Source organism: Solenopsis invicta, chromosome 11, assembly GCF_016802725.1.
Source record: "Solenopsis invicta isolate M01_SB chromosome 11, UNIL_Sinv_3.0, whole genome shotgun sequence".
NCBI classification, from domain to species: Eukaryota; Metazoa; Arthropoda; class Insecta; order Hymenoptera; family Formicidae; genus Solenopsis; species Solenopsis invicta.
Genome location: NC_052674.1, coordinates 6,225,710 through 6,246,450, shown reverse-complemented (window position 1 = coordinate 6,246,450; position 20,741 = coordinate 6,225,710). Strand labels below are relative to the sequence as shown.

At 34.2% G+C, this 20,741-nt stretch overlaps 2 protein-coding genes across 18 annotated transcripts in view; one reads left to right on the top strand and one right to left on the bottom strand.

Moving 5' to 3' along the window:
* Positions 1-8,092, top strand: part of LOC105200686 — a 41,975-nt gene extending 33,883 nt beyond the window's left edge. The window contains 2 exon segments of the mRNA XM_011168351.3: positions 3-344; positions 3,115-8,092. Coding sequence (XP_011166653.2) covers positions 3-344; positions 3,115-3,500 — 728 coding nt within the window. The 3' untranslated portion in view covers positions 3,501-8,092.
* A 259-nt stretch (positions 8,093-8,351) lies between these two features.
* Positions 8,352-20,741, bottom strand: part of LOC105200665 (PRKC apoptosis WT1 regulator protein) — a 103,808-nt gene continuing 91,418 nt past the window's right edge. The window contains exons 1-10 of one of the 17 annotated variants that reach the window (XM_026132580.2): positions 14,102-14,458; positions 13,779-13,917; positions 13,501-13,649; positions 12,983-13,112; positions 12,701-12,827; positions 11,919-12,026; positions 11,369-11,409; positions 11,217-11,261; positions 10,275-10,431; positions 8,352-10,113 (exon numbers count right to left, since the gene is read on the bottom strand). In XM_026132580.2, coding sequence (XP_025988365.1) covers positions 9,928-10,113; positions 10,275-10,431; positions 11,217-11,261; positions 11,369-11,409; positions 11,919-12,026; positions 12,701-12,827; positions 12,983-13,112; positions 13,501-13,649; positions 13,779-13,795 — 960 coding nt within the window. In that variant the 5' untranslated portion in view covers positions 13,796-13,917; positions 14,102-14,458 and the 3' untranslated portion in view covers positions 8,352-9,927. Of the gene's footprint in view, positions 10,114-10,274; positions 10,432-11,216; positions 11,262-11,368; positions 11,410-11,918; positions 12,027-12,700; positions 12,828-12,982; positions 13,113-13,500; positions 13,650-13,778; positions 14,560-15,700; positions 16,861-17,343; positions 17,694-17,759; positions 17,838-18,367; positions 19,624-19,704; positions 19,859-20,741 lie in introns of those variants that run through there. The other 16 variants (XM_026132583.2, XM_039455019.1, XM_039455026.1 and 13 more) reach the window with 16 other exon arrangements.

The window sequence follows — 20,741 nt, the reverse complement described above, 5'->3', positions numbered from 1 at the left end:
CCGCGCCGCCGTTGTCGCCGATCCGACGACGACGGTGAGCGGCTGCACGAGTCCTGGACCGGGTTGTCCCGTGCTCAGTATCTCCGGCCCGCCAACCCCGCAGCCGGCCGACATCGACAGCCACCCGGCGTCCCGCGTGCTGCCGTTCTTGTACCTTGGTAACGGCAGGGACGCTGCCGATCTGCAGCTACTGCGCGCCCTCGGCGCCACCCGAGTGCTGAACGTCACCTCGCAGCTGCCTGGCTATCACGAGGAGCGGGGTATCACGTACAGGCAGATACCAGCCTCGGATTCCGGTCATCAAAACCTCAAGCAGTACTTCGAAGAGGCGTTCGATTTCATCGGTGAGTGCGACGAATTGTGTCAAGATTTCTTCTCTTTTGGAAAGGGCAGAAAAGGGATTTCATTTTATTTTATACGGTATAATGTCTGAGATTTTCCATGACTTTTGTAAGATTTAAATGATTTAATTGGTTAATTTATTTTCCCTTTTCATCCCCTTTCTTCAAATATATACAAGTATATACACTGTGAAAAAAAGATCGTTGATTGAAGTTTTCAGCTTGATTAAATTTTTTTAGCTTAACTTTTATGTATTTGACTTAAATACATAAAATACTTGAACTTTAATTTAAGAATTTACATTTTTAACTTAACTACATATACATAAGTTCAATTTAAATTCGCAAATGTTTAAATTGAAGAAATTCAATCAAGTTGAAAAATTTTATCAAGTTAACAATTTTTTGTCTCACAATTCATATATATGTTATAAATCAAGAGTAATACATATACGTTAATCATTGCTAGTTCTAATGTTAAACAAAAACCACAAACATAAATTAATAAAGTATTAAGTAATATCACTTTTCTAATTCAATTTAAGCTGTGTTTGAAACTATAATAACATAGTAATGACATAAGTTCGAAAGAATAAAAAATTGTACGTAAAATCACGCAAGAATTATTTCAGCATGGCAAAGATCTTGCTATGAATGTTACGGGCCTTTCTTGATTTTAATTATATTATAAATTATTAATTTTTGAACAATTATATCTTCTATTATAGAGTATCGCATATTATTTTACGTTGCCCTTGTTTTTGTAATTTCTGCTTTAAAAGTCTGCCTTAAAGGCAAGCTCTTTGTTCAAAACTTGATCGAAGAGTACTGTCGAGGAAACCGCCCGGTGTATGCAGCCCCAATTATATTCAAGTCTATTATTTAAGAAACCTCTCTTTCCCTTAAACGCAATTCCGTAACAATTTCGAATAATTGAAAATCGAAACGCCAATCTTTTGATATCGCAAGTCCATGTGACGATCGTCGGTTAAACGTAATTTCCACGATTACGCCGGCGGTACACTTCCTGCCGTTCTTCTTCCGGTCGCCCCGTTGCGTTTCATTCCGTTATTTCGCGGCAAGTAGTAGCAGGCCTATGGACGGAAACAGGGTGTAACCAGGCGTTTCCGGTGGACCATTGAACCAGAGCGCCCGAACGGCAGGAGACCAGAAGAACCTTCCATTCATGAAGGCATGAGTCATGCGCGCGCGCATCCGTGAAACGTAAGAGACTTCCCCCTTCGCCCTTTGACCCTGCGCGCTCGCTCTCTCTCTCTCTCTCTCTCTCCTTCTTCATCGTTGACGTCGACTCCTTCCCTCGCGCGTTTACGCGCGCTATTCTACGCGTGCACCGCCGCGTCGTCGTCGTAGAGTAGAGTAGAGAAGCGAAACGCGCGGTGGGGAATTACGCGCGCGCGGAAAGGGAAGCGGAGCGGCAGTCGTGCGTGGCGATTGTAAGGGCTCGAAAAGGGACGAAAAAGAGAGAGAGGGATGGAGGGAAACGGGCCTTCCCCCGAGCGTGCAACTGGTGGAATGCCGGTTGAATAAACGGACTCCGCACCCTCTCGCCGTAGCACCCGATCCCGAAGTTTACTTTCAAGAAACTCATTCCCTCACGCGTCTTGATTCGCTTAATCACAAATTCGACAATTTAGATTAACTATCTTTTCCTTCTTTGCATTTTTTCACTGAACATCTTCTCAGAAATGTGAAGAATTTTTTTTTTATTATGCGATTTTATATGAGATTATTATTAATATCTTATATATATTTAAGTTTGCGTAATCTCCGTTTTTTTTTTTTATTATTATTATCTAGATTTATAGTTTCTTCGGATTATATGCATCCTTTTAATAAAAAATTCTTGTTCTCTTTTGTTATAACTGATTAAAAAATGTTCAAAATCTCACATTAAGATTTAACAAAACATTTAAATGTACGTTATTTTTTTTCTTTATCGGCCACACTTGCAATTTCTTCGCTTTAGACATCTCGGTAAGAAGATATCTTTTTTTCTTCTTTTATCATTACATTTGACTCGAAAGTGTTTGGGTTACCATTGAGGGCTAGTAAAATGCACGACTAAAGTTATCTTTCGAAAGATACGATCAACTTGTCGTACGCGGTCGAATTCTCTCGCGGTGCGATAGAACGTTTGCATAGTCTGCATAGGATCCGGGCGATGCAGTGACTCACGCTTGCGATACGATAGCGTCCCCCATATATTGCATAACCCGAGTCGTTCGGGTTTCACGACTGTTTCGTTTCAACGTTTACGAACTCGACTCGTTCATATTTTTTCAAAAGCACAAAGAAAGCCCGGGAATCTTGAAATCTTCTTATGCCCCCAAAGGAAATTTTGAATTGAACGTAAACGAGCACTTACTTTTAGCAATAGAGTAAATTACGGTCTAGCGGATCAATACACGTTTTTGATTACGATATGTATAGTTCTTGAATGATTGTGAAACGTAAACATCTCAAAAATATTACCAAAATTATATTTTACGTTAAAAAGAAATTAAATTCAGTAATTGTAAGATATACTCTGCCGTTTTTTCGTATATTTTTTTCTGTTGACTTTGTTTAAGAAAATGTGTGTGATCATTATTAAATTAAAAATAAATTAGAGCAGAGGTACCTTCTCTTGTCATAATTGAAAAGTGGAAGTTGTATTGAAAAGTTTTTTCTTCGCTAAAATAACTTGTATCATTGCTACAATAAAAAAAAAATAAAGCGCACGTATCATCTCGCAATTTGTCTCTTGTTCCAGAGGAAGCGCGGAAGGCCGGAAGCAGCGTGCTGGTGCACTGTCAAGCTGGTGTGTCGCGCAGCGCAACAATCGCGATTGCTTACATAATGCGGCACAAAGGCCTGTCGATGGTGGAGGCGTACAAACTGGTGAAGAACGCGCGTCCGATCATCAGCCCGAACCTGAACTTCATGGGTCAGCTGTTGGAGCTCGAACAGGGCCTGCGGGCGTCCGGTGACGTCGCCATCTCCGCGCCGGAGGAGCCCACGACGGCGACAGCGACGTCTACGACGGCGACGACGACGACAACGTCGACGACGACGACTACGACGGGTAGTTGTCACCAGTGCAGGTGGAGTCATCAGCCCAGCAGCGAGGAGGTAGTCACCTCCGGCTGCAGCGTCTGAGATCGGGCTCCCCTCTCGTGTATCTTTTTCTCCTGGTCTCTTTCGAGAGTACCGGATCGTCGGCGACGGCGTCGGTGCGTCGCGAGGACGCAAACATATCCCGAGAGATCATTGAGAGCAAATGTCGACGTCCTTCCTGGGTCTCTTTGCGACAAACCTGAACGATGAATGAACGTAATTCGCAGTATTGGATCGCCGACCGTATGTGAAGATATCGGATTCAACCGTAGGAAGATTTTTTACAGACACGAACAATAATGCCGTCGGCATCCTTTCTTAAAATTCCGGAACGCGGATCTGCGGAATTTTCAGTTTTCCCAAACTTTACGTCGCACGATGAAATTGTCGCGTTTTTCATCTCAGGCTCTTCAGCCTAAAAATTATTGGCTCTTAATTTTTTTTTCTAGAACTAGTACGTCTTTTTCCCCCGGATTCCGTGCCTTCGGGACGACCATTGAATTAAAAATGGTTAAGTCAAACTGCCGAACTGACAAATCGTGACTTATTAAGGGACTCGAAAGGACACAAATGTGTGAAGGAGGCACGTCGTATTTTTACAAAAGATGATTTATCTCTTTATATTATTATTCCCTATTAGAGTGCCACGTACCAAAATTAGTCATATGTTCTACATGCAAAAATAAATCAGCTTGAAGCGAATGCGATGTACCTTCTTCATATGTATATCCAAGAAAAAGAGACAATTACAGGGAGATTCTCTACAGAGAGAGAGAGAGAGAGAGAGAGAGAGAGAGAGAGACGTAAAATGGCAGGGAGCGATATTTTCACGTGAGATGAATTTGAGCACGCTCGCTTCCAGCTTCGATAACGAGCAGTAGTGCGTCGCGATTATTTATTTTTCGAATGACGTTCGCGCGAATATAACTTGTACTTACGACACACAATGTTCCATAATACGCCTGGTCGAGTCAATAGGGAGGCAAGTGAAACGTGCAAAATGTGCTCGCCTACGAGCTTCTCATTAAACGGTTGATTGTCGTCCGGTATTGTTTATGCAAGAGAAAGGAAGATGCGAAATGGGCGGAAGTGACTGTTCCAATGATTAATTATAGGCAGTTTATAACGTGAAAAGAAACTCGGAACAAAATGTTGAAAATTTGTTCTCATAGTTTCAAAGGTTGATGAATGATGTTGATCATGAGAGATCCATGAATCTCTATTTGTGAAATATTATTTAACATTAGACATATATATACATTTCGCAATTTGAATATTGCATTAATATAAAAGTTAAATAATACGTACATGAATTGTTCATAAATTAGTAGGACTGTTTTTATAACATTATCTTTAAACTTCAAAGCTACAATCTATATTAACATGAGAGAGGCAGTTTAAATCAATACAGTGTACATAAAAGAGTAAATTAAAAGTGGTGAAATCTTAAATCTTCCTACTAGGCATAACTTTTTTTCAACCAGTAAAATGCGCGCTTGCCTCTCAATTGACTTCCTGCAAATCGGGCATGAATTTTTAGTAGAATTATTTTCTGTACGAAGAAGATAATCATCGATTCAACATGTCCGGGGTGTCACGAGAACAAAAATATCGAGATTCTAGTTTCTCAACTAAAATGCAATGATAGAGTCTCATCTCAGGTAATTCTTTTTTCAGTACAATGTACTTTTTATTAAGTCGAGTTAATGAGAGCAGTGAAAATTTAATTTTCTTTGTGGGATCGATAAACTTTAAACAAATAGATTACAAAAATTGTACGGAAGATTTTGGTTCAGAAATCTCTTTCGATGTAGAAACAATAGAGAGAACTGTTACGTATTTTTATAATATTACAGCTGGCATTTTATTTTTCAGCTGGCATTTTATTTTGTGTAGACAAACGGATTATTTTGCGTTATTTCCAAAAATTTTTATTTAGAATGAAATGTGTGTTTAATAAAAAATGAAACGCACGCGATTATGAGCGAAAAAGCAGACTTTTTTTTAGAACACGCAGCTCTGCTACTGATACAATATTGTCCACAGTATTTGCCTACTTGCAAGAATTAAACTTTTAAGTTGCAATAATACTGTAAATTGCTGTGCAAGATTATATTATAGATGAATGAGGCAGCAGCATTGCACAAAATTTGTTATGTTGCAATCTTTCAAAGAAAAAAACGTTTCGCCAATTTTTCCACGCTGTATGGATATTTTCTCTAAGATGAGAATTTTGGTCTCAGAAGTCTTTTTATCTGGTAGGATCAACTAATAAGTCAATGGTTTATTATTTCTTTTTATTCAAAAATAAAATATGATGGTTTATATTTTTTATTTTATAATAAAATACGTTTTTTTTAATACTTAGAATAAAGGTTGTGAATTCTATGGTAGAGGCAAACATTTACGAGCTATCTTGTATTTCTTCTCTCGAGACACCCTGTACATCAGCATCACGGAATGTTAATTTAATGGTGAGTCTTCTATGGAAGAAAGGAACTGTTCATTAAATAAAATTGAAACGATCGTTAATTAATTAATACATCCAGATAAATTTCAAAACGATGGTGAAAGAGAGGGAAAAGAGAGCGCTAAGAAGAGAAGAACATGGGTACAATAAAGCTAATTGATCGAGACTATATTGATCGAGAGCGAGGGAGTTCGCCTGTTCGCATTTCGCGATTGCGGTTGATATTTGATAAAGAAGAAATAATAATATATCGTTCACTGAAAACATAGCTTAGTTCGTTAAGCTCCCTTAGCATTTAAGGATCTGGTTGAGGTCCAACCATCGTGATCTAGTCGTTTGTTGGGATACGTACGATGCGAATGAGGCGAGACACGAAGCGCGAAGATGCTCTTGTAGTTTACGATAACGAGGAGAGAGTAATGACCATAATTGCGCGGAACGCATGTAATTATTAGATGATAAGACGCAAGGAATTCTTTCGTGAGGATAGAAATCGGAGAATTAGTTCTAGTTGGATTTGTACATAAGCGTTCCCATGCACATTCATCCAGACAAATCGCTCTTTAATGATACGACCAAACATGCGACGCAAGCGAGTATTTCAAAGCAAAGATGCGTCAGCTTTTACAGCTCGGTTTGCAGTATAAAAGAGAATTGCACCGCCGTGCAGACAACAATCTCGCGGTTCGGCCAACGAAATATCACACGGTTGCGATGGCGCCTTGTTTAACGATTTAATTACACAGCCGACAATAATTTCGTGATGAAGCTAATATCGCGAATCGCGGGAGAAGAGTTGCCAACGACGGAAGGAATGAAGAGAGAGAACCAAGTTCCTTAGAGATTTTGTCTACGACGAATTCGGTTAATTAATTTCAATCTTGAAACAAAAAACGGTACATATCAGCGAAGCGTTGCCTTGCGATAGACGACAGAGAACTGAAAAAAATAGTCGTAGAGAGGCGCACGGTGTAGACAATTAAACGATTTAAACAATTAGTTACCTTGCCAGCGATCGAGAGCAAAGAAAAGAGGGTCGATATAAAAGCGTAGTACCTGTTGCATCACAAAGTGTGTATGTGTTTTATCGAGACACTGGCAATAACTAGTACGACGACTTGCGATAAATCACGATCTTTCATTAATCAAATCACAGCAGCGTAATCAAAACGGTTAATTAATCAGCCATCTGGTCTTGTGAGTCTTTGAAACGCAATTTGTTTCCTCTTGAGGCTCGTTGTAGCAAACGGATGGGACTGGAAACAAATTAGATTTTCATTAAAAAAAAAAGCACTTGTTAATACCTCTAATTATTTTGTCAATCTATCTATTGGAGGAAAGCTCGAAATATAACTTTTAAAATCAATGAGATTTTTTTTCGTTTCAATTTGATTTAATTTCTAGTTTGTAAATACATTCATTTTTCTTTTTTATTACATATCTTATTTACTCTTAATTTTACTTAAATTTTATTTAGTCTTTTAAATATAGTTGACAATTTTGCATTAATTATTAATTAAAATTGTCTTCTCGGAAAATGGTTTTAGAAATGATTTAATATGTCAGTTTCGAAAAATAGTTTTATACGATTAAATAAATACGTTTGTGCGTGTGAACGATCAAACTGGCAATCATTTATAGCACGTCGTCGTATCTGCTTATTGTTAATAAAGGATGCGTGCGAAGGGTTGCTTGCCCTTTCGAGATGTTTGCGCCTTTTGGAAATATCTTCTTGCGAACCAATCGATATATTTCTCTTTAAACGCGACATGAAGTATTTTAACGAAGTTTTATACAACGTTTTGGAAAAATTACGTCGTAAAGCTTTACTGATCGAACTATTCCCGGGGGTCTTTTAGCGGGATAAGCGCGATAATGAGATGGATAATGGAAACGGATTCCCCGAAAGATCGAAGCGTACATTTCGAAAGGATGAGAGCGAAGAGCGGACGTATGAGAAAATCGGGACGGATTTGAAGATAAGAGAGACCCCAAATGTATGATCGGATCCCAACGATTTGTAATGTACAGCTACGTAGTGTTTAGGAAAACATTAGCGTAAAGATGTAAACTATATTGCGTATGTGCGTGCAAGTATTGTATTATATTAAAAATTTATTTAGTTATTTTATGAATAAAAATGCAAACTCTTTTTGCCGGTTCACATTGGAGGCTGTTTCAATGTCACACTTCCGCGTACACGTCGCCGATTAGGCGATTCTCTTTTACTCCATCTTATCTCGCATTAAACCAGACAACATAAACAGAAATTAAATTAAAAAGGACTCATTCACGCAGAATGATTATATCGAGTATATTAAGAAGCAAATACAAGAAAACTCCTTTTCAAGTGAGCCCCTTTATAAAACATTTACTTGTCTTTAATATGTCGAAAGGAATAAGGAGTACGAAAAGTCATTAAATGGCTGGCAATAAGTTTTTCTTTAAACAATTTTACACATTTTCGTTACATCGTTCCGCGTACACGAATTTGTCACGGAGATCTAATCAAATGCATTAATGCATCGCTACAGAATCGTCTGTGTCTGTATATACATAGAATTTTGTACGGCCCGCGATATAATAATAACATTAATAGTAATAAAATAATAATGAAATAATTCATAATCTTACATTATTCTCGTGTGTTGCAAGTATAAAACTTACATAGAATATCCATTCTTACATTATTACAATAGAAAACGGATTAAGTCGCTTACGTCGTAATCGGCACTTTCACGTGGTTTCAATGTTGCGTCTGTTTATCTGTTGCTTGATTGAAAACATATCGGAACGAAAAAAAGGCCATTAATCGGCAATAGAGATAGCAAATATATCAATAATAAACGTGCGACCGAAGCTCTGCAAGTGATGACCGATTTAATCGTCACAATATCTTTACAAGAGGTGGATTGCTATTGCTTTTTACAAAATGTAACTTGCGATGTAGCTTGCAAAAACGTATATTTATACTTCTCGCAGCTAGCACTGTGATTAGAGAATTATCTGTTTATTTATAATGACTCAATTCGCGATACGCGCTAAAAGTTAGGTTTTTACTCTACTTAGGTATATCTTTCTCATTGCTTAGGATGATCCATAAATCATGCGTCAGAGGATTACAGAAAATTAATTACCACGAAAACGCAATGCACAAACATTCTTTTAATTTTATTAAACTAAATATCTAAACTCTTATTACTATTTATCTAAGTTTCTTTTTCTTTAACTTTCATTACAAGCTAATTCGTTTATATATTTTATTAAGTTTTCAGCTTTTTTAAACACAAAAAAGTAAGAAGTAATAGGATGTGCAATTTCATTTTATCTTACAGCTTCATAGTCATTGATAAGAGGGAAAAGAAAAATCAAAACGATATCCCTGTATCATATCATTTTCCTTTTAGCCGTTACTTTTTATGACTATTGAAAATCAATATAAATCACGCAGATATATAAAAAAAAAACTTAAGTTATTAGAGAAAGGATAAACTCATCCTTCAATCATTTTTTGTCGTGCTAAATAAGAGAAAACACACAATATATCACGAAAGCAATTAAGATATTCAGTGCAGTGTTATAATTTTTACTTTAATGTAGATATTATAATCTTCTAAAAATTCAAATATAATGAAAAGATTCCATTGATTTAACACTCAATAGAGTAAGCATTAGATCGTTCCTCGATCTCGCATTTTGCATTTTATATTACATAAAAATATATATCACAATATCAACAATGATTAAAATAGTTAACGTAACCGGATTTTCAGTCATTCAGCCTACGGCTGTCGCAAATCTCCCAATAATTAAGAAATTAGGATACAATGCGAAAAATAAATTTTCGTAGGACAAATCATTCTTACAAATTAGAAAAAAACAATACCGTGATAATCAAAGAATCAGCGAGGTGCGCGACTTATGGCTCATCCTGCAGCTCGGCGATTATCGTAAGGAGCAAAGAGTCACGAAAGCGTGATCTTTATTACACGAAGAGGATTAGTTGCTGGCTAACGCCGCCATTGCGCGAATCAATGTGGCATTCTCCTCGCGAAGTCGCTCCCGTTCTACGGCCATCTCGTGTTGTTGCTTTAAAAGGCGAGCCTCGAGTGCCATTATTTTATGGTCCCGATCTTCCAGAAGGGATAGCAGCCTTCTGTTTTCTTCTTGTGCTCGTTCGATCAGCTGTAAATACATACATAGCGTTTGATTAATTAGAATACAATAGAATTCGTCTGTTTTCAATTGTAATAAAGTTTTGGAACGTTTTTTTTTGTTAAAGATTAATTCAATTTATAGACCACTCATGATTGATTATATTTTTGTCTAATTCATTAATGACTCACTTCGTGCGGGTTGTCACCCGTTGGCGTCGGCAATCTCGGTCTGACAGTCGCGTTGACAGACGTCTGCGGCTCGTGATTGCCGTGGTCCGATTGATTAATGCTGTCGGACTGATTGAGAGAATCGAACTCTTCGTCATCTGCCTCCAAATCAGAGTGACTAAAACGCAGACGTCAACGATCGCATGTAAATTACGTTTTATTTTTATCGTAAAGCTATTGATTGTTATTACAGTTTCCATCACAGTATCATGCCATTTAATAGCATTAGGCACGACCATCGATGCAGATACAAAGAATATTGCATGTATATAATTATGTATTTTAATTACGATATATATATCGTTGTTCATTTAATTCAAAATCTGATTTGCATTATATTAATCCATGAGATAGATTATAAACAAGTGTCTGAAGGAAGACAATAATTATTATTTATAAGTTTTAAAGAAGATATAAATTTCGCACAATTTTTGTTCATGTGACTTAACATGTACATTTTAATCCCTTTATGTTAAAAAAATTATTACCATCAAGTTTTCTTTTTAAATTTTATTGTATTTAATTTACGATTGATACAAGAAAGTATGAATTATTCTAACAATTGCAATAATGAAAAATTATTGTATAGATTAATAAAAATTTTTGTCAATTAAAGAAAGTATTAACTAATTATTCTCAAGTTTTTATATCCTTTGTATTGCAACAAGTCTTCCACATTCAAATTTTATTTTTGTTAATTACTTCATTATATGACTATTATTTTATGTTATTGTTAATATATGGAATATTATCAGTTGGGAATATATTTGGGAATGTAAATTTTGGAAAATCTACTGGATTAAGTAATTTGTTAATAGATTAATCAAGATTCTACTAGCTCTATCGTACTTCGTACAGGTCGTGCCTAATCATGGTTCTTCCAATACAACGTAACGCACTTACCAACTGTGCCTAACTAAACATGACCTGTATGAAATACGGTAGTGCCTAGAAAGCAGTTATGGTTCATTAAAAAAGACAGTTAAAAATAGCTATTGCACCATGACAAAATTATTTCCTAGTTATTATTAATTACATGAATATGGATGATATACCTTTTGTTTCGCCTTTGTGTGTATATTCTGGCGTTCCGCTCCTGCAAAATGCATGTTTATAAGCGATTGTTTAAAAGAAATAGATAACTTTGTAATAACAATTCTAATAATTCTAAGCCGTTACTTTAGTAATTCTCTCTGCTTACCATACATCATTATACATAATATACATCGTTTGGTTTTAAGAAAAACGCTATTAATATTTGAAATTGTTCTTAATAGTTCAGATTTCGTAACTTCTGTTGTGTAATTTTAATTGCAATTCTCAAATTATTGTAAGATAGCCAAAATTGCAGCATAATTTCTGTTCCAATAACAAATTAATTCCGTGATCGATTATATATTCATAATTATATATAGAAAGAGAGAGAAAGAGAATGTGAAACATAAAACTTAAATATCTTTCTTTGTCACAACTGTCGGGTACAAAATACAATTACAGAAAAGTATGTGTAAACTAATTTCGGTCTTCTTATACGAATCTTTTCCAGCGTACGCATTTGTCGGAACATTCTGCATAAGAAGTAAAAATGGAATTGACTGCACTTACTTCTATCAATTCGTGATCAAGAAATTCATTGTGATGCGTGTTGTGCTTAGTTTCAAGACAAGTGCCGCTAAGCTCCTCCTCGTCTTCCCCCGTACTACCTCCGGTGCTCTGAGAAATTATGCGTTTTACCAAATATCCGAGACAATTTTACAACATTTAAACATTCAAGAATAAAACGAACTATATCCCATAAGCGATAACAAACTTGGCATTATATTATATAATTTAAGACAAATTTTTATGTATTTAATTAGCATTTTTACAATTACAACTACAAAAGGTATATTACTTGAAAATTTAACTATTATGCTGAGATTTCTTTTTAAGGTGTTTTTAAGATTTCTTTTTAGTTTACTTTTATTTATGAACTTTTTTGTTCACATGAAATTAAATTCTTATTAAAAATTTGATAGTAAAAAAAAAGAAAGAACAGCAATCCATTTTGATCTTTATTTTTAATTGTTAACTATTTTAGCTACAACACTAAAGATCCAGAATTAAAAAAAAAATAGAATTGTGTATGTGTGTGTTTATATAAAAATCTAAAATTAAAAATCTCCAAAAATTTAAAAACGCAAGATCATAAGATGTAAGATTTCAACAACGCGTATGTCTAGAAATTCAATAATTCACAAATTCGCAGCCTTATTTAAAAACTCGATAATTTTGAAGACCGAATACTTTTTTTTTAATCTAAAGAAAAGCTATATTACTATTATAATTCCCGTTATTATTTGATCTAACAGTTACTTATGGATTGATTGACGATAACATTGGCGAACCTCTGTCGATGGTAAATGCACGACTCCTGTACTACGCCGTTTTTCTCGCAGTTTCCGTCGATCGCGTTGCTGCTTCCCCTTGTTTATATGCGTTGGCCTGTGCAAACAGGATACGACACTAAAGACACTAGAACCAGATCCAGAAAGTATTATTAGGCAATTACGTAAAGTTCCTTGCATCAAGGATGCTGTTGGCTAAGGACAGGACACTCCAAGCGCGACAATAAATTTCTATGATTCTCTATCAGCTTTAAAAGCGCATGCGATCCGCGATTTACATACCGACTGGTCACGCGTTTATCCTGTTTCCTTATTATAGGTTTGCTTTGTGGGTTGTCGTGCTCAGGTGGAAGCACAGGGTTAGAGCTTGTGTCGTAAGTGCCTTGCGATTCCTCCACATCGGGAGTATTCTCTGTAAATAGAAGGCATTAAAAATTATTAGAGTGATAAGATTATACCATTGACATAACACGTGATTTCTTGAATCGTCCCTGTTCAATTGAGTCTCAGCTTATTAGATACTTAGATCATATTACTTATATACACATAAAATGATTCAAAGATTATTAACTCTAATGGTTGTTTGTGAAATAGTATTGAAATCTAGCCATATCTTAATGTTAAATATTCCTTCCAGAATACACAGAATAGTTTTTTTACATCTGATTTTTAAACACAATTTTAGTTTACAAAAATTCATACATAAATATTATATTTTATAAAAAGATTCAATTTAAACAAGCGAAGCCTGACAATCCAAGAATCAAGTTGTATGCTCTATAAACACTTCCGCCATGTACTTTGAAAGCTTATGGAAGACACATCTCCTGTCCTCGCTGGGCCTACTCTGGCCCTAGCAGTCCTGATTCTAGATCTCCTGGACGTCAACTCGAAATCGTTCTCAAAGTCCTCCTGGCTGACGGAGCTGGACGCCATGCCGGTGATATCGCTGCAACGCAAAAATCCACATGTGATCGCATGTTCATCGCGCTTCCTCGAAAACGTGAACAGCACCACCCGCCGCAAGAATGTGCGTGTTGTGCAAAGAGTGTGAGAAAGAAAAAAAATAGGTCCTTACAAAAAATACCTGGACATCTGAACAAAGGGTAGGTAGGTTGTGACGTGCGATACCTGCGGGAGGGTTGATCCCGTCCCGTGCGGGTGTCCGTGGGGCTTAATAGCGCTCGACCTATGCTACTGTCTCGTGGGACTCTCGTCTGAGAAAAAGGTAGAGGAGAAGTCGGGAGGAGAGCTTCCTTGAAAAACACGAGATCGCGAGGCGAAACAAAAAAGAACGAATCAAATAGAAATTTTAAAAAATTGAAAAGAAACGAAAAAAAAAGGAAGACTACGCAGGTAGGCGAAATCCGCTAATCAAGAACGAGATAACCGAGGGATCACCTGAGATGGCCCTCGACTGCCGATCCGGTGACTCACTGGTGACCTGAATGTGTGATTGACAGCTGTCAGCCGACGTGAACGACTACCATAAACATTGGTCGGAACGGGTGGCGCATAGCCGCGAGATCGGCGTATTGATCGTCGTGCCAGTGGCGGGTAGACTGGAATTGGGGTGGTCACCTCGGCAGCGGCGTTACACCGTCCACGTCTGGCTGCGTTTTACCGTCGATCGCGGGGAATCGCGGAAAATCACTACGGGATCCGCTGGTGACTAGCCACTAACTCTCTTCGCTTGTTGTTCACTGTGTTAGGCCGCCCCCACCTTTGGCTTTGGCGTGAGCACGATGCGTAGTACGTCAGGTGACAGACGGCACAGAGACTGGGAAGGCGTTCGGAAAGCGCAGCAGATTGTGCGGCCTGTGCGCAAGGCCATAGACGTAATGCGAACCCAGAACGAGCTGTGTTGGCAAAAAGATACTCTGAACTCTGACAGAGAAGGAGATATGATTGCGAGCCTATATCCGTTCTTTTCTTTCCGATTGAAGAAGAGAGGCAAGAGAGGCAGATGGACCTTTAAAATTCTCTCTTCTCGTTTAATTTACTTTCTCTGACGAGAACATATGGCCTCGGTGATTGCTCACCAGGTGCAAAATGATCAATGAACGACTGCGTTCAGAAAACACAATGGTTGTGCCATTTTGCCCTCGTCTTTCGTAACTCGAAATGGCTGCGGCGGTAAATATAATACGAAATACATTTGTATATTTTTCTAAAAATATAATTCGGATTTCTGTATATAATTTTGTTAACAAACGCAATATATTAATTAACGTGGATCAATTTAAAATTAAAAAATGACATAGTCCATTAAAATTTATCATTTAAACTGTTTTCGCATTCCTCTCTTTCTTACTAATTTTATACATAATATGTATATAAATTTGTACAGAATTGGGTAGTAACTAAGTTCAAACTTAACTTGGTTAATTTCAAATGGAGTTAATTTTTAATTTTAACTAGTTATTTTTAAAACATAAGCATTAATTTATTAACTTTTTTGTAAAGTTGAAAATTTATCTATGTAAAAAAATTGTAAAAGAAAATACAATCCATATAAAAAAACACGTTTCTTCATTATTTCAAATAAATTTAATTTACAAATAAAACTTCAAAATTTATTTGATATGACCCATATTTTGTAATCATTGTGTTATTTAAAGTAGTGTAACAAATCTAAAAGAAAAAAAAAGTAATTTAAAAAAATTGACATTCTAGCTTTTCATAAATTAACTTTTAACTCAAGTTAGTTTCAACTTAACGCAACTTTTAATTGAGTCAATTTTTCCTTTATGCAACTTTTAATATAATTAAATTATAATTTTGTAATTCATTACCTTGAACATAATTTAGGTAAAAGGAATTATTAATTGAGCCAACCATAAATTTAAGGTATATTATATATCTCAAATCTATTCAAAATCTATTTAATAAAATATATATATATATATATATATATCAATTCAATAATTTAAAAATACTGTAAAACATCATATTAAGCAATCAGCACTTCGTATGCAACAATGTAATATTACAGAAAACAAATTTTAATAAAGTATCAAATTTATTTCAAAAAATTCTTTCACATGTTTACATTAATCAAATATCATTAATCATTTGTAAAAATCATACATTTATAAACCATAAAAACCATATACAGCATAACATTATAGATAATTATTACAAGTAATATTATTGAAGAAAAGAAAAACAATTATCATTAAACCAAATTAAAAAAATTAATGTACTTAGTACTTAGTAACAACACTTAGATTATTTTTGTTATTATATGAACAATAGTTTTTTTATATCAATCATCTGAACGTAATATGCTTGCTCACAAATTTTTTTTTCAAATTATGAAATGTAAGCTATACATTATATTGCCTACAAAATAGAGTAAAATAAACTTTAATGCATATTTGATCAATAAAAAAATTATTTTAAAAAATTTGATTTTTATTTAAAAAGAAACATCCCCTAAAAGATTGGAAAAATTATTGAGTTCAACATAGAGTTTAGCCTGGGTGCTGTCACCCTTTAAAGTCTTTAAAAGAGTACTTATACCACGTATCACTCTCGTTCCTCATTCATTTGCTCAAACATTTTTCCTTGAAATGATTTGGTTTTTTACATCGAGAGCATACGTGGCCTTGTGCTGGACACATGGATATAGCATGATCCCTACCACATCTAAGGCAATCGTTTATAACGGGAACTTGACACAACCACGAGAAATGGTTCATCTTGCCACAATTTGCGCACAATTCGCCAAAAGCGAGACAGCGTGACTGAACGTGATGCGTTCCACACTTAGTACAATTGGATACGAATTTTACCTTACAATAATCCGTAAAGTGATTGTATCCTTTACAATTGTCACATCGAAGTCCATGAGCAGGACAACGATTTCTGCTATGACAGGTACCGCAACGAATGCATTCGATTTCGGGTTGTGAAGTAGAAGTGGACTGTCTTTGTACTTCCTCGTGATTCTTCGGCGACATAAGTTTCTCACATTGTTTCCAAAATAGGGTAATTTTATTAAGATCCAACGATTGTAAGTACGATACTAGATCTTCTCCCTTGGATCGTACAAGAACCTTAGCTTTATCCGTAAAGTTGTAATTTTTAATATCTTCTATGATTTTCTCCTTCACAATGCTCACAGGATCACTATGATTGCTTGCAATAGCAACAAGCTACAAAAAAATATGTGAATAAGTATATATGAATATTAACGTGAAATAAACGGCAAAAGGTTCGAAGGAATGAAGATAATTATATTTTTTTATAATTATTTTAAATATGTACGCGATAATATACGGAAAACAAATATTATTTTCTTTATTTAAATTCTTTCATCAAAATATATAATTAATAATTTCATTATAAATTTATAAAGATATAAATAATTTATAATTTACTGTAAAAAAAATCATGAAGTTTTAGAAAATTAAACTTCAAAGGCATAAATACAAAAACATTTTTTTAAATTTAATTTTTTCAGAGTTTCACAATTTTTGTATACAAAAAAAACTATTAAGTACAATTATTATATTATAATATTAACAATTTATGATTTCAAAACTTTATCATATTTTAACAGTACTAACAGTTAACAGTGCATTGTAAAAAGTGATTTCAATTTAAAATATTACAATAGTAATGAAATTCCAACTTACCATTAAGCTATCAATATATTTCTCAATGCTTTCATTAATCTGCTTCAATCTAACTCCAAAAATGAAATGTATATCCAACTCACGTAAAACTACTTTCAGATCTTTTGTCTGAATTTTATCTTGTGTTTGAGGAAGATTCTTATATGCTTCTTCTCCAAGAGGTCCAATCAACATTAACAATATAATTGTCCATTGATTTTTATATAATTCTTTGGGATCTTCTTTCTGTAGAAAAGACAAAAATTTCTGTTTCCATGTACACCAAGTTCTGCCAATGTTATTTCCTGTGGCATTTAATGGAGGAAAGTTTTGCATTTTGTTAAATATGTCCAGTATCCGACTTCCATTATCTATTATAAAGATAATAATATAAGATATGGATCGTCATATAAAAAAAAAAATATTTCATTACTTACCCATATTTAATTTTATAAAGTTTTTTCTTTTTTCTTATTTTTATTTTTTATTAATATGTATTTTTCACTTGTGATGAACTGTGGATATCAAAATAAATTTGTGCTGTTAGTTCTTATTTTTCTTTTACACATTATCTCTGTAAATTTCTTTTAGTGAAATCTTATTCGAAACGAGTGAAGATTCACAGTCGATAACGAAAATATTGCCACTTCGAATAAATTGAAATTGCACTTTTCATAAGAGTGAATATTTACTTATAGCTTGCAACGAAATATTAAACGTAATGTTAAGTTTACGATTTTCTTTACGTTAACACAAATTTATTATCGCTTATAGATTTAAATTTAAAATTAATAATCTTTTACGGATGTTCTTGTACTTTAGAGGAGATAAAAAAAACCTTAAAGTGAATCTGTACTCGTAACGAAAGATAAAACGTAAGATTGCATAACTTTAAGAAAAATTGAAAGCTTCAAACGAGTGAATTTTTCACTTTTTTTTAAAGTAAATTTTCATGATAACGTATTCATACATATTTATTCTAATGAAGTGAAATGTTTACGATCCAAACTAGTGAAAGAGTTACTTTTTCATTAGTAGTACTTACGACGACTGACGACGACGAGACGTTCAGCGCGACCAAATGCTACTAAATACAACTGCGATCGCTCCTGTCGAGCGATCTTCTTTTTTTCTTGACGCGATGCACTGTTTCTAACTGTGACGCGAGCATATCAGATTCATTTTGTAACGAGTGCAAAATATTGACTGCGTTCAGCAAAAAAAAAAAGAAACTGTTGTAAGATTCTTTAATACGATTGACTTTCGCCCTTAATTCCTGCTGAATCTGAATGTATAAAACAATCATACTAAAGAATCTCTTGCCACAGTCGTAAAACTGTTTTTTCTGCTGAACGCACTCTTTCATTTCACTCTACGGAGTGAAAGAATACTCTTCACGACACAGAGTGGAAGAATTCACATGTGAATGAAAAATTACTTAAAGTCATTCCAATTTGAGTTAATGATCACTTCATTTTTTCAGTGGAATATCACTCGGAGAAATTTACAGAGCATTTTAACAATAAAAAAATCTAGTTAGGTTTAGCTTATAATAGCTGAGAATAGCCGTAACCGTAAGAAATTGAGCAATTATTGTCGATTTATAGAAAAATAATCGACTATGATTGGCCAATTTCTTACGGTTACGGCTATTCTTCAGCTAAATCAACCCTTAGTATATTAACAGCAACAAGCTCATTGTAAGAGCCATTCTACAATAGCGTAAATGTAAGACGACACAGTTGTATGTCTATTTCTATCAATAATATAAATAAGCTTTAATCTCGATTTCACTTCTTTTTTATTCTTTTGTAATTCTAAAAATAAGACAAAGAGATTAAAGTTACTTTGTGCTGAAGGAAATAGACCAATAACTGCGCATTACAATAGTTTGCAATCATAATTATTATGTTTACGCTATTGTAGAATGGTCTTAAAGTATCTAAGATTATATAAAAGAAATATTTTGCTGGAAAGAGAAAAGAAAACATGCAAATAAAATATAATTTTAAGGTAGAATCAAATGTTATTTTGCGATATCTGTGTGACGAGAATTGTGAAAGAAATATAATTATGTAATAAAGCAGCTTGCCTCTTGTTACTATATAAATATATATACTGCCAATAATTATGCAAAAAGGAATTAAGAAAACAGGAATCTATCGAAAAGCTCAAATATGATTAACATCTATTTTCTCTTATTTTTTTTTTGTACCGAGAAAGATACTTGTATTTACGAAAGATACTTACGAAATAAAATCATAAATTCCCGTTACCCAGATTTCTGCTATGGAGAGTTCTCTGGAGAACAAGAGAAAAATATATGTTACGCTGGTTACGCACTATGTCACATCTCGCGTTTGACTGAGTAGTTGTACTTACTAACCGTATTTTTCTACCGTTAATACTTCTCGGAAGAGACGTAATACTAATGACGATTGATCCTTATTTTTAAACAAGCCGATAAAAGATATGCACATATGAGCTAGCTTTTTCGCGTTTTACAATGCCTCGCATTCTCCTCACATTGAAGATACTGAGGACAAAAGAGCAGTGTCGATCTTAGCTGAACTATTCAAGCAACGTTGCCAAGTTGATAAAACAAACGTTTGATTGATCAAATGTAAAATTAAAATTTGTATTAATTTAATATTTAAGTATAATGAAGTGTTTATTCATTACAGATTAGGTTTAAAATTGAACAAGTTTAATTTTTCCTTGACTTTTTTAAAGCAAAAAATCAAAAAGAAGTTGTTCTTGAATTCTGTTTCTTTCACGACGATGCATGCGATGATTCATGTTACTGCCTGTCATATAAGATAAGATTACTCATGCATATGTAATATATATTATAAATGGCATGTGAGAATGAAAAAAAGTTAAATAACTTTTTAAAGTATTTAAAAGTTTTATTTTTAAAGACTACGTTTTAATATATTTATAAGGTATTTCTCAAGTGCAGAAAAAATAAATGTTTAATGTAAAGATATTTGTATTATATAAAAATTGAAAATTTCTAACGTAACTTCAAAAACAGTGGAAAAAATAATGCGATTAAATTAAATTATGTAAAACGTAAAAATATTTTTATACGTTATTCTTTAGCTGAAAGTTATCACAGCTTAACATGGATTCGATATAAATTTAATACTTATTAAAACAGATTTAAAAGAGTTATTCACTTTATCCTTGTAAATTTACGTTGTCTTTAAAGATATATTAGCTTAATATTTTAATTATATTTTAATTTTTATACAAAATAGAAATTTTTAAATTGCAAAAGTTAAAAATTGCAATAAGTATAGAATCTTTTTGACAAGAGTACGAAATGATACAATTAATTAAAGTCAAAGTATTTCTTACACTTTGTCAATGGCACATTTATTATTTTATTTTTTATTAAAACGCGTTAAAAAAAA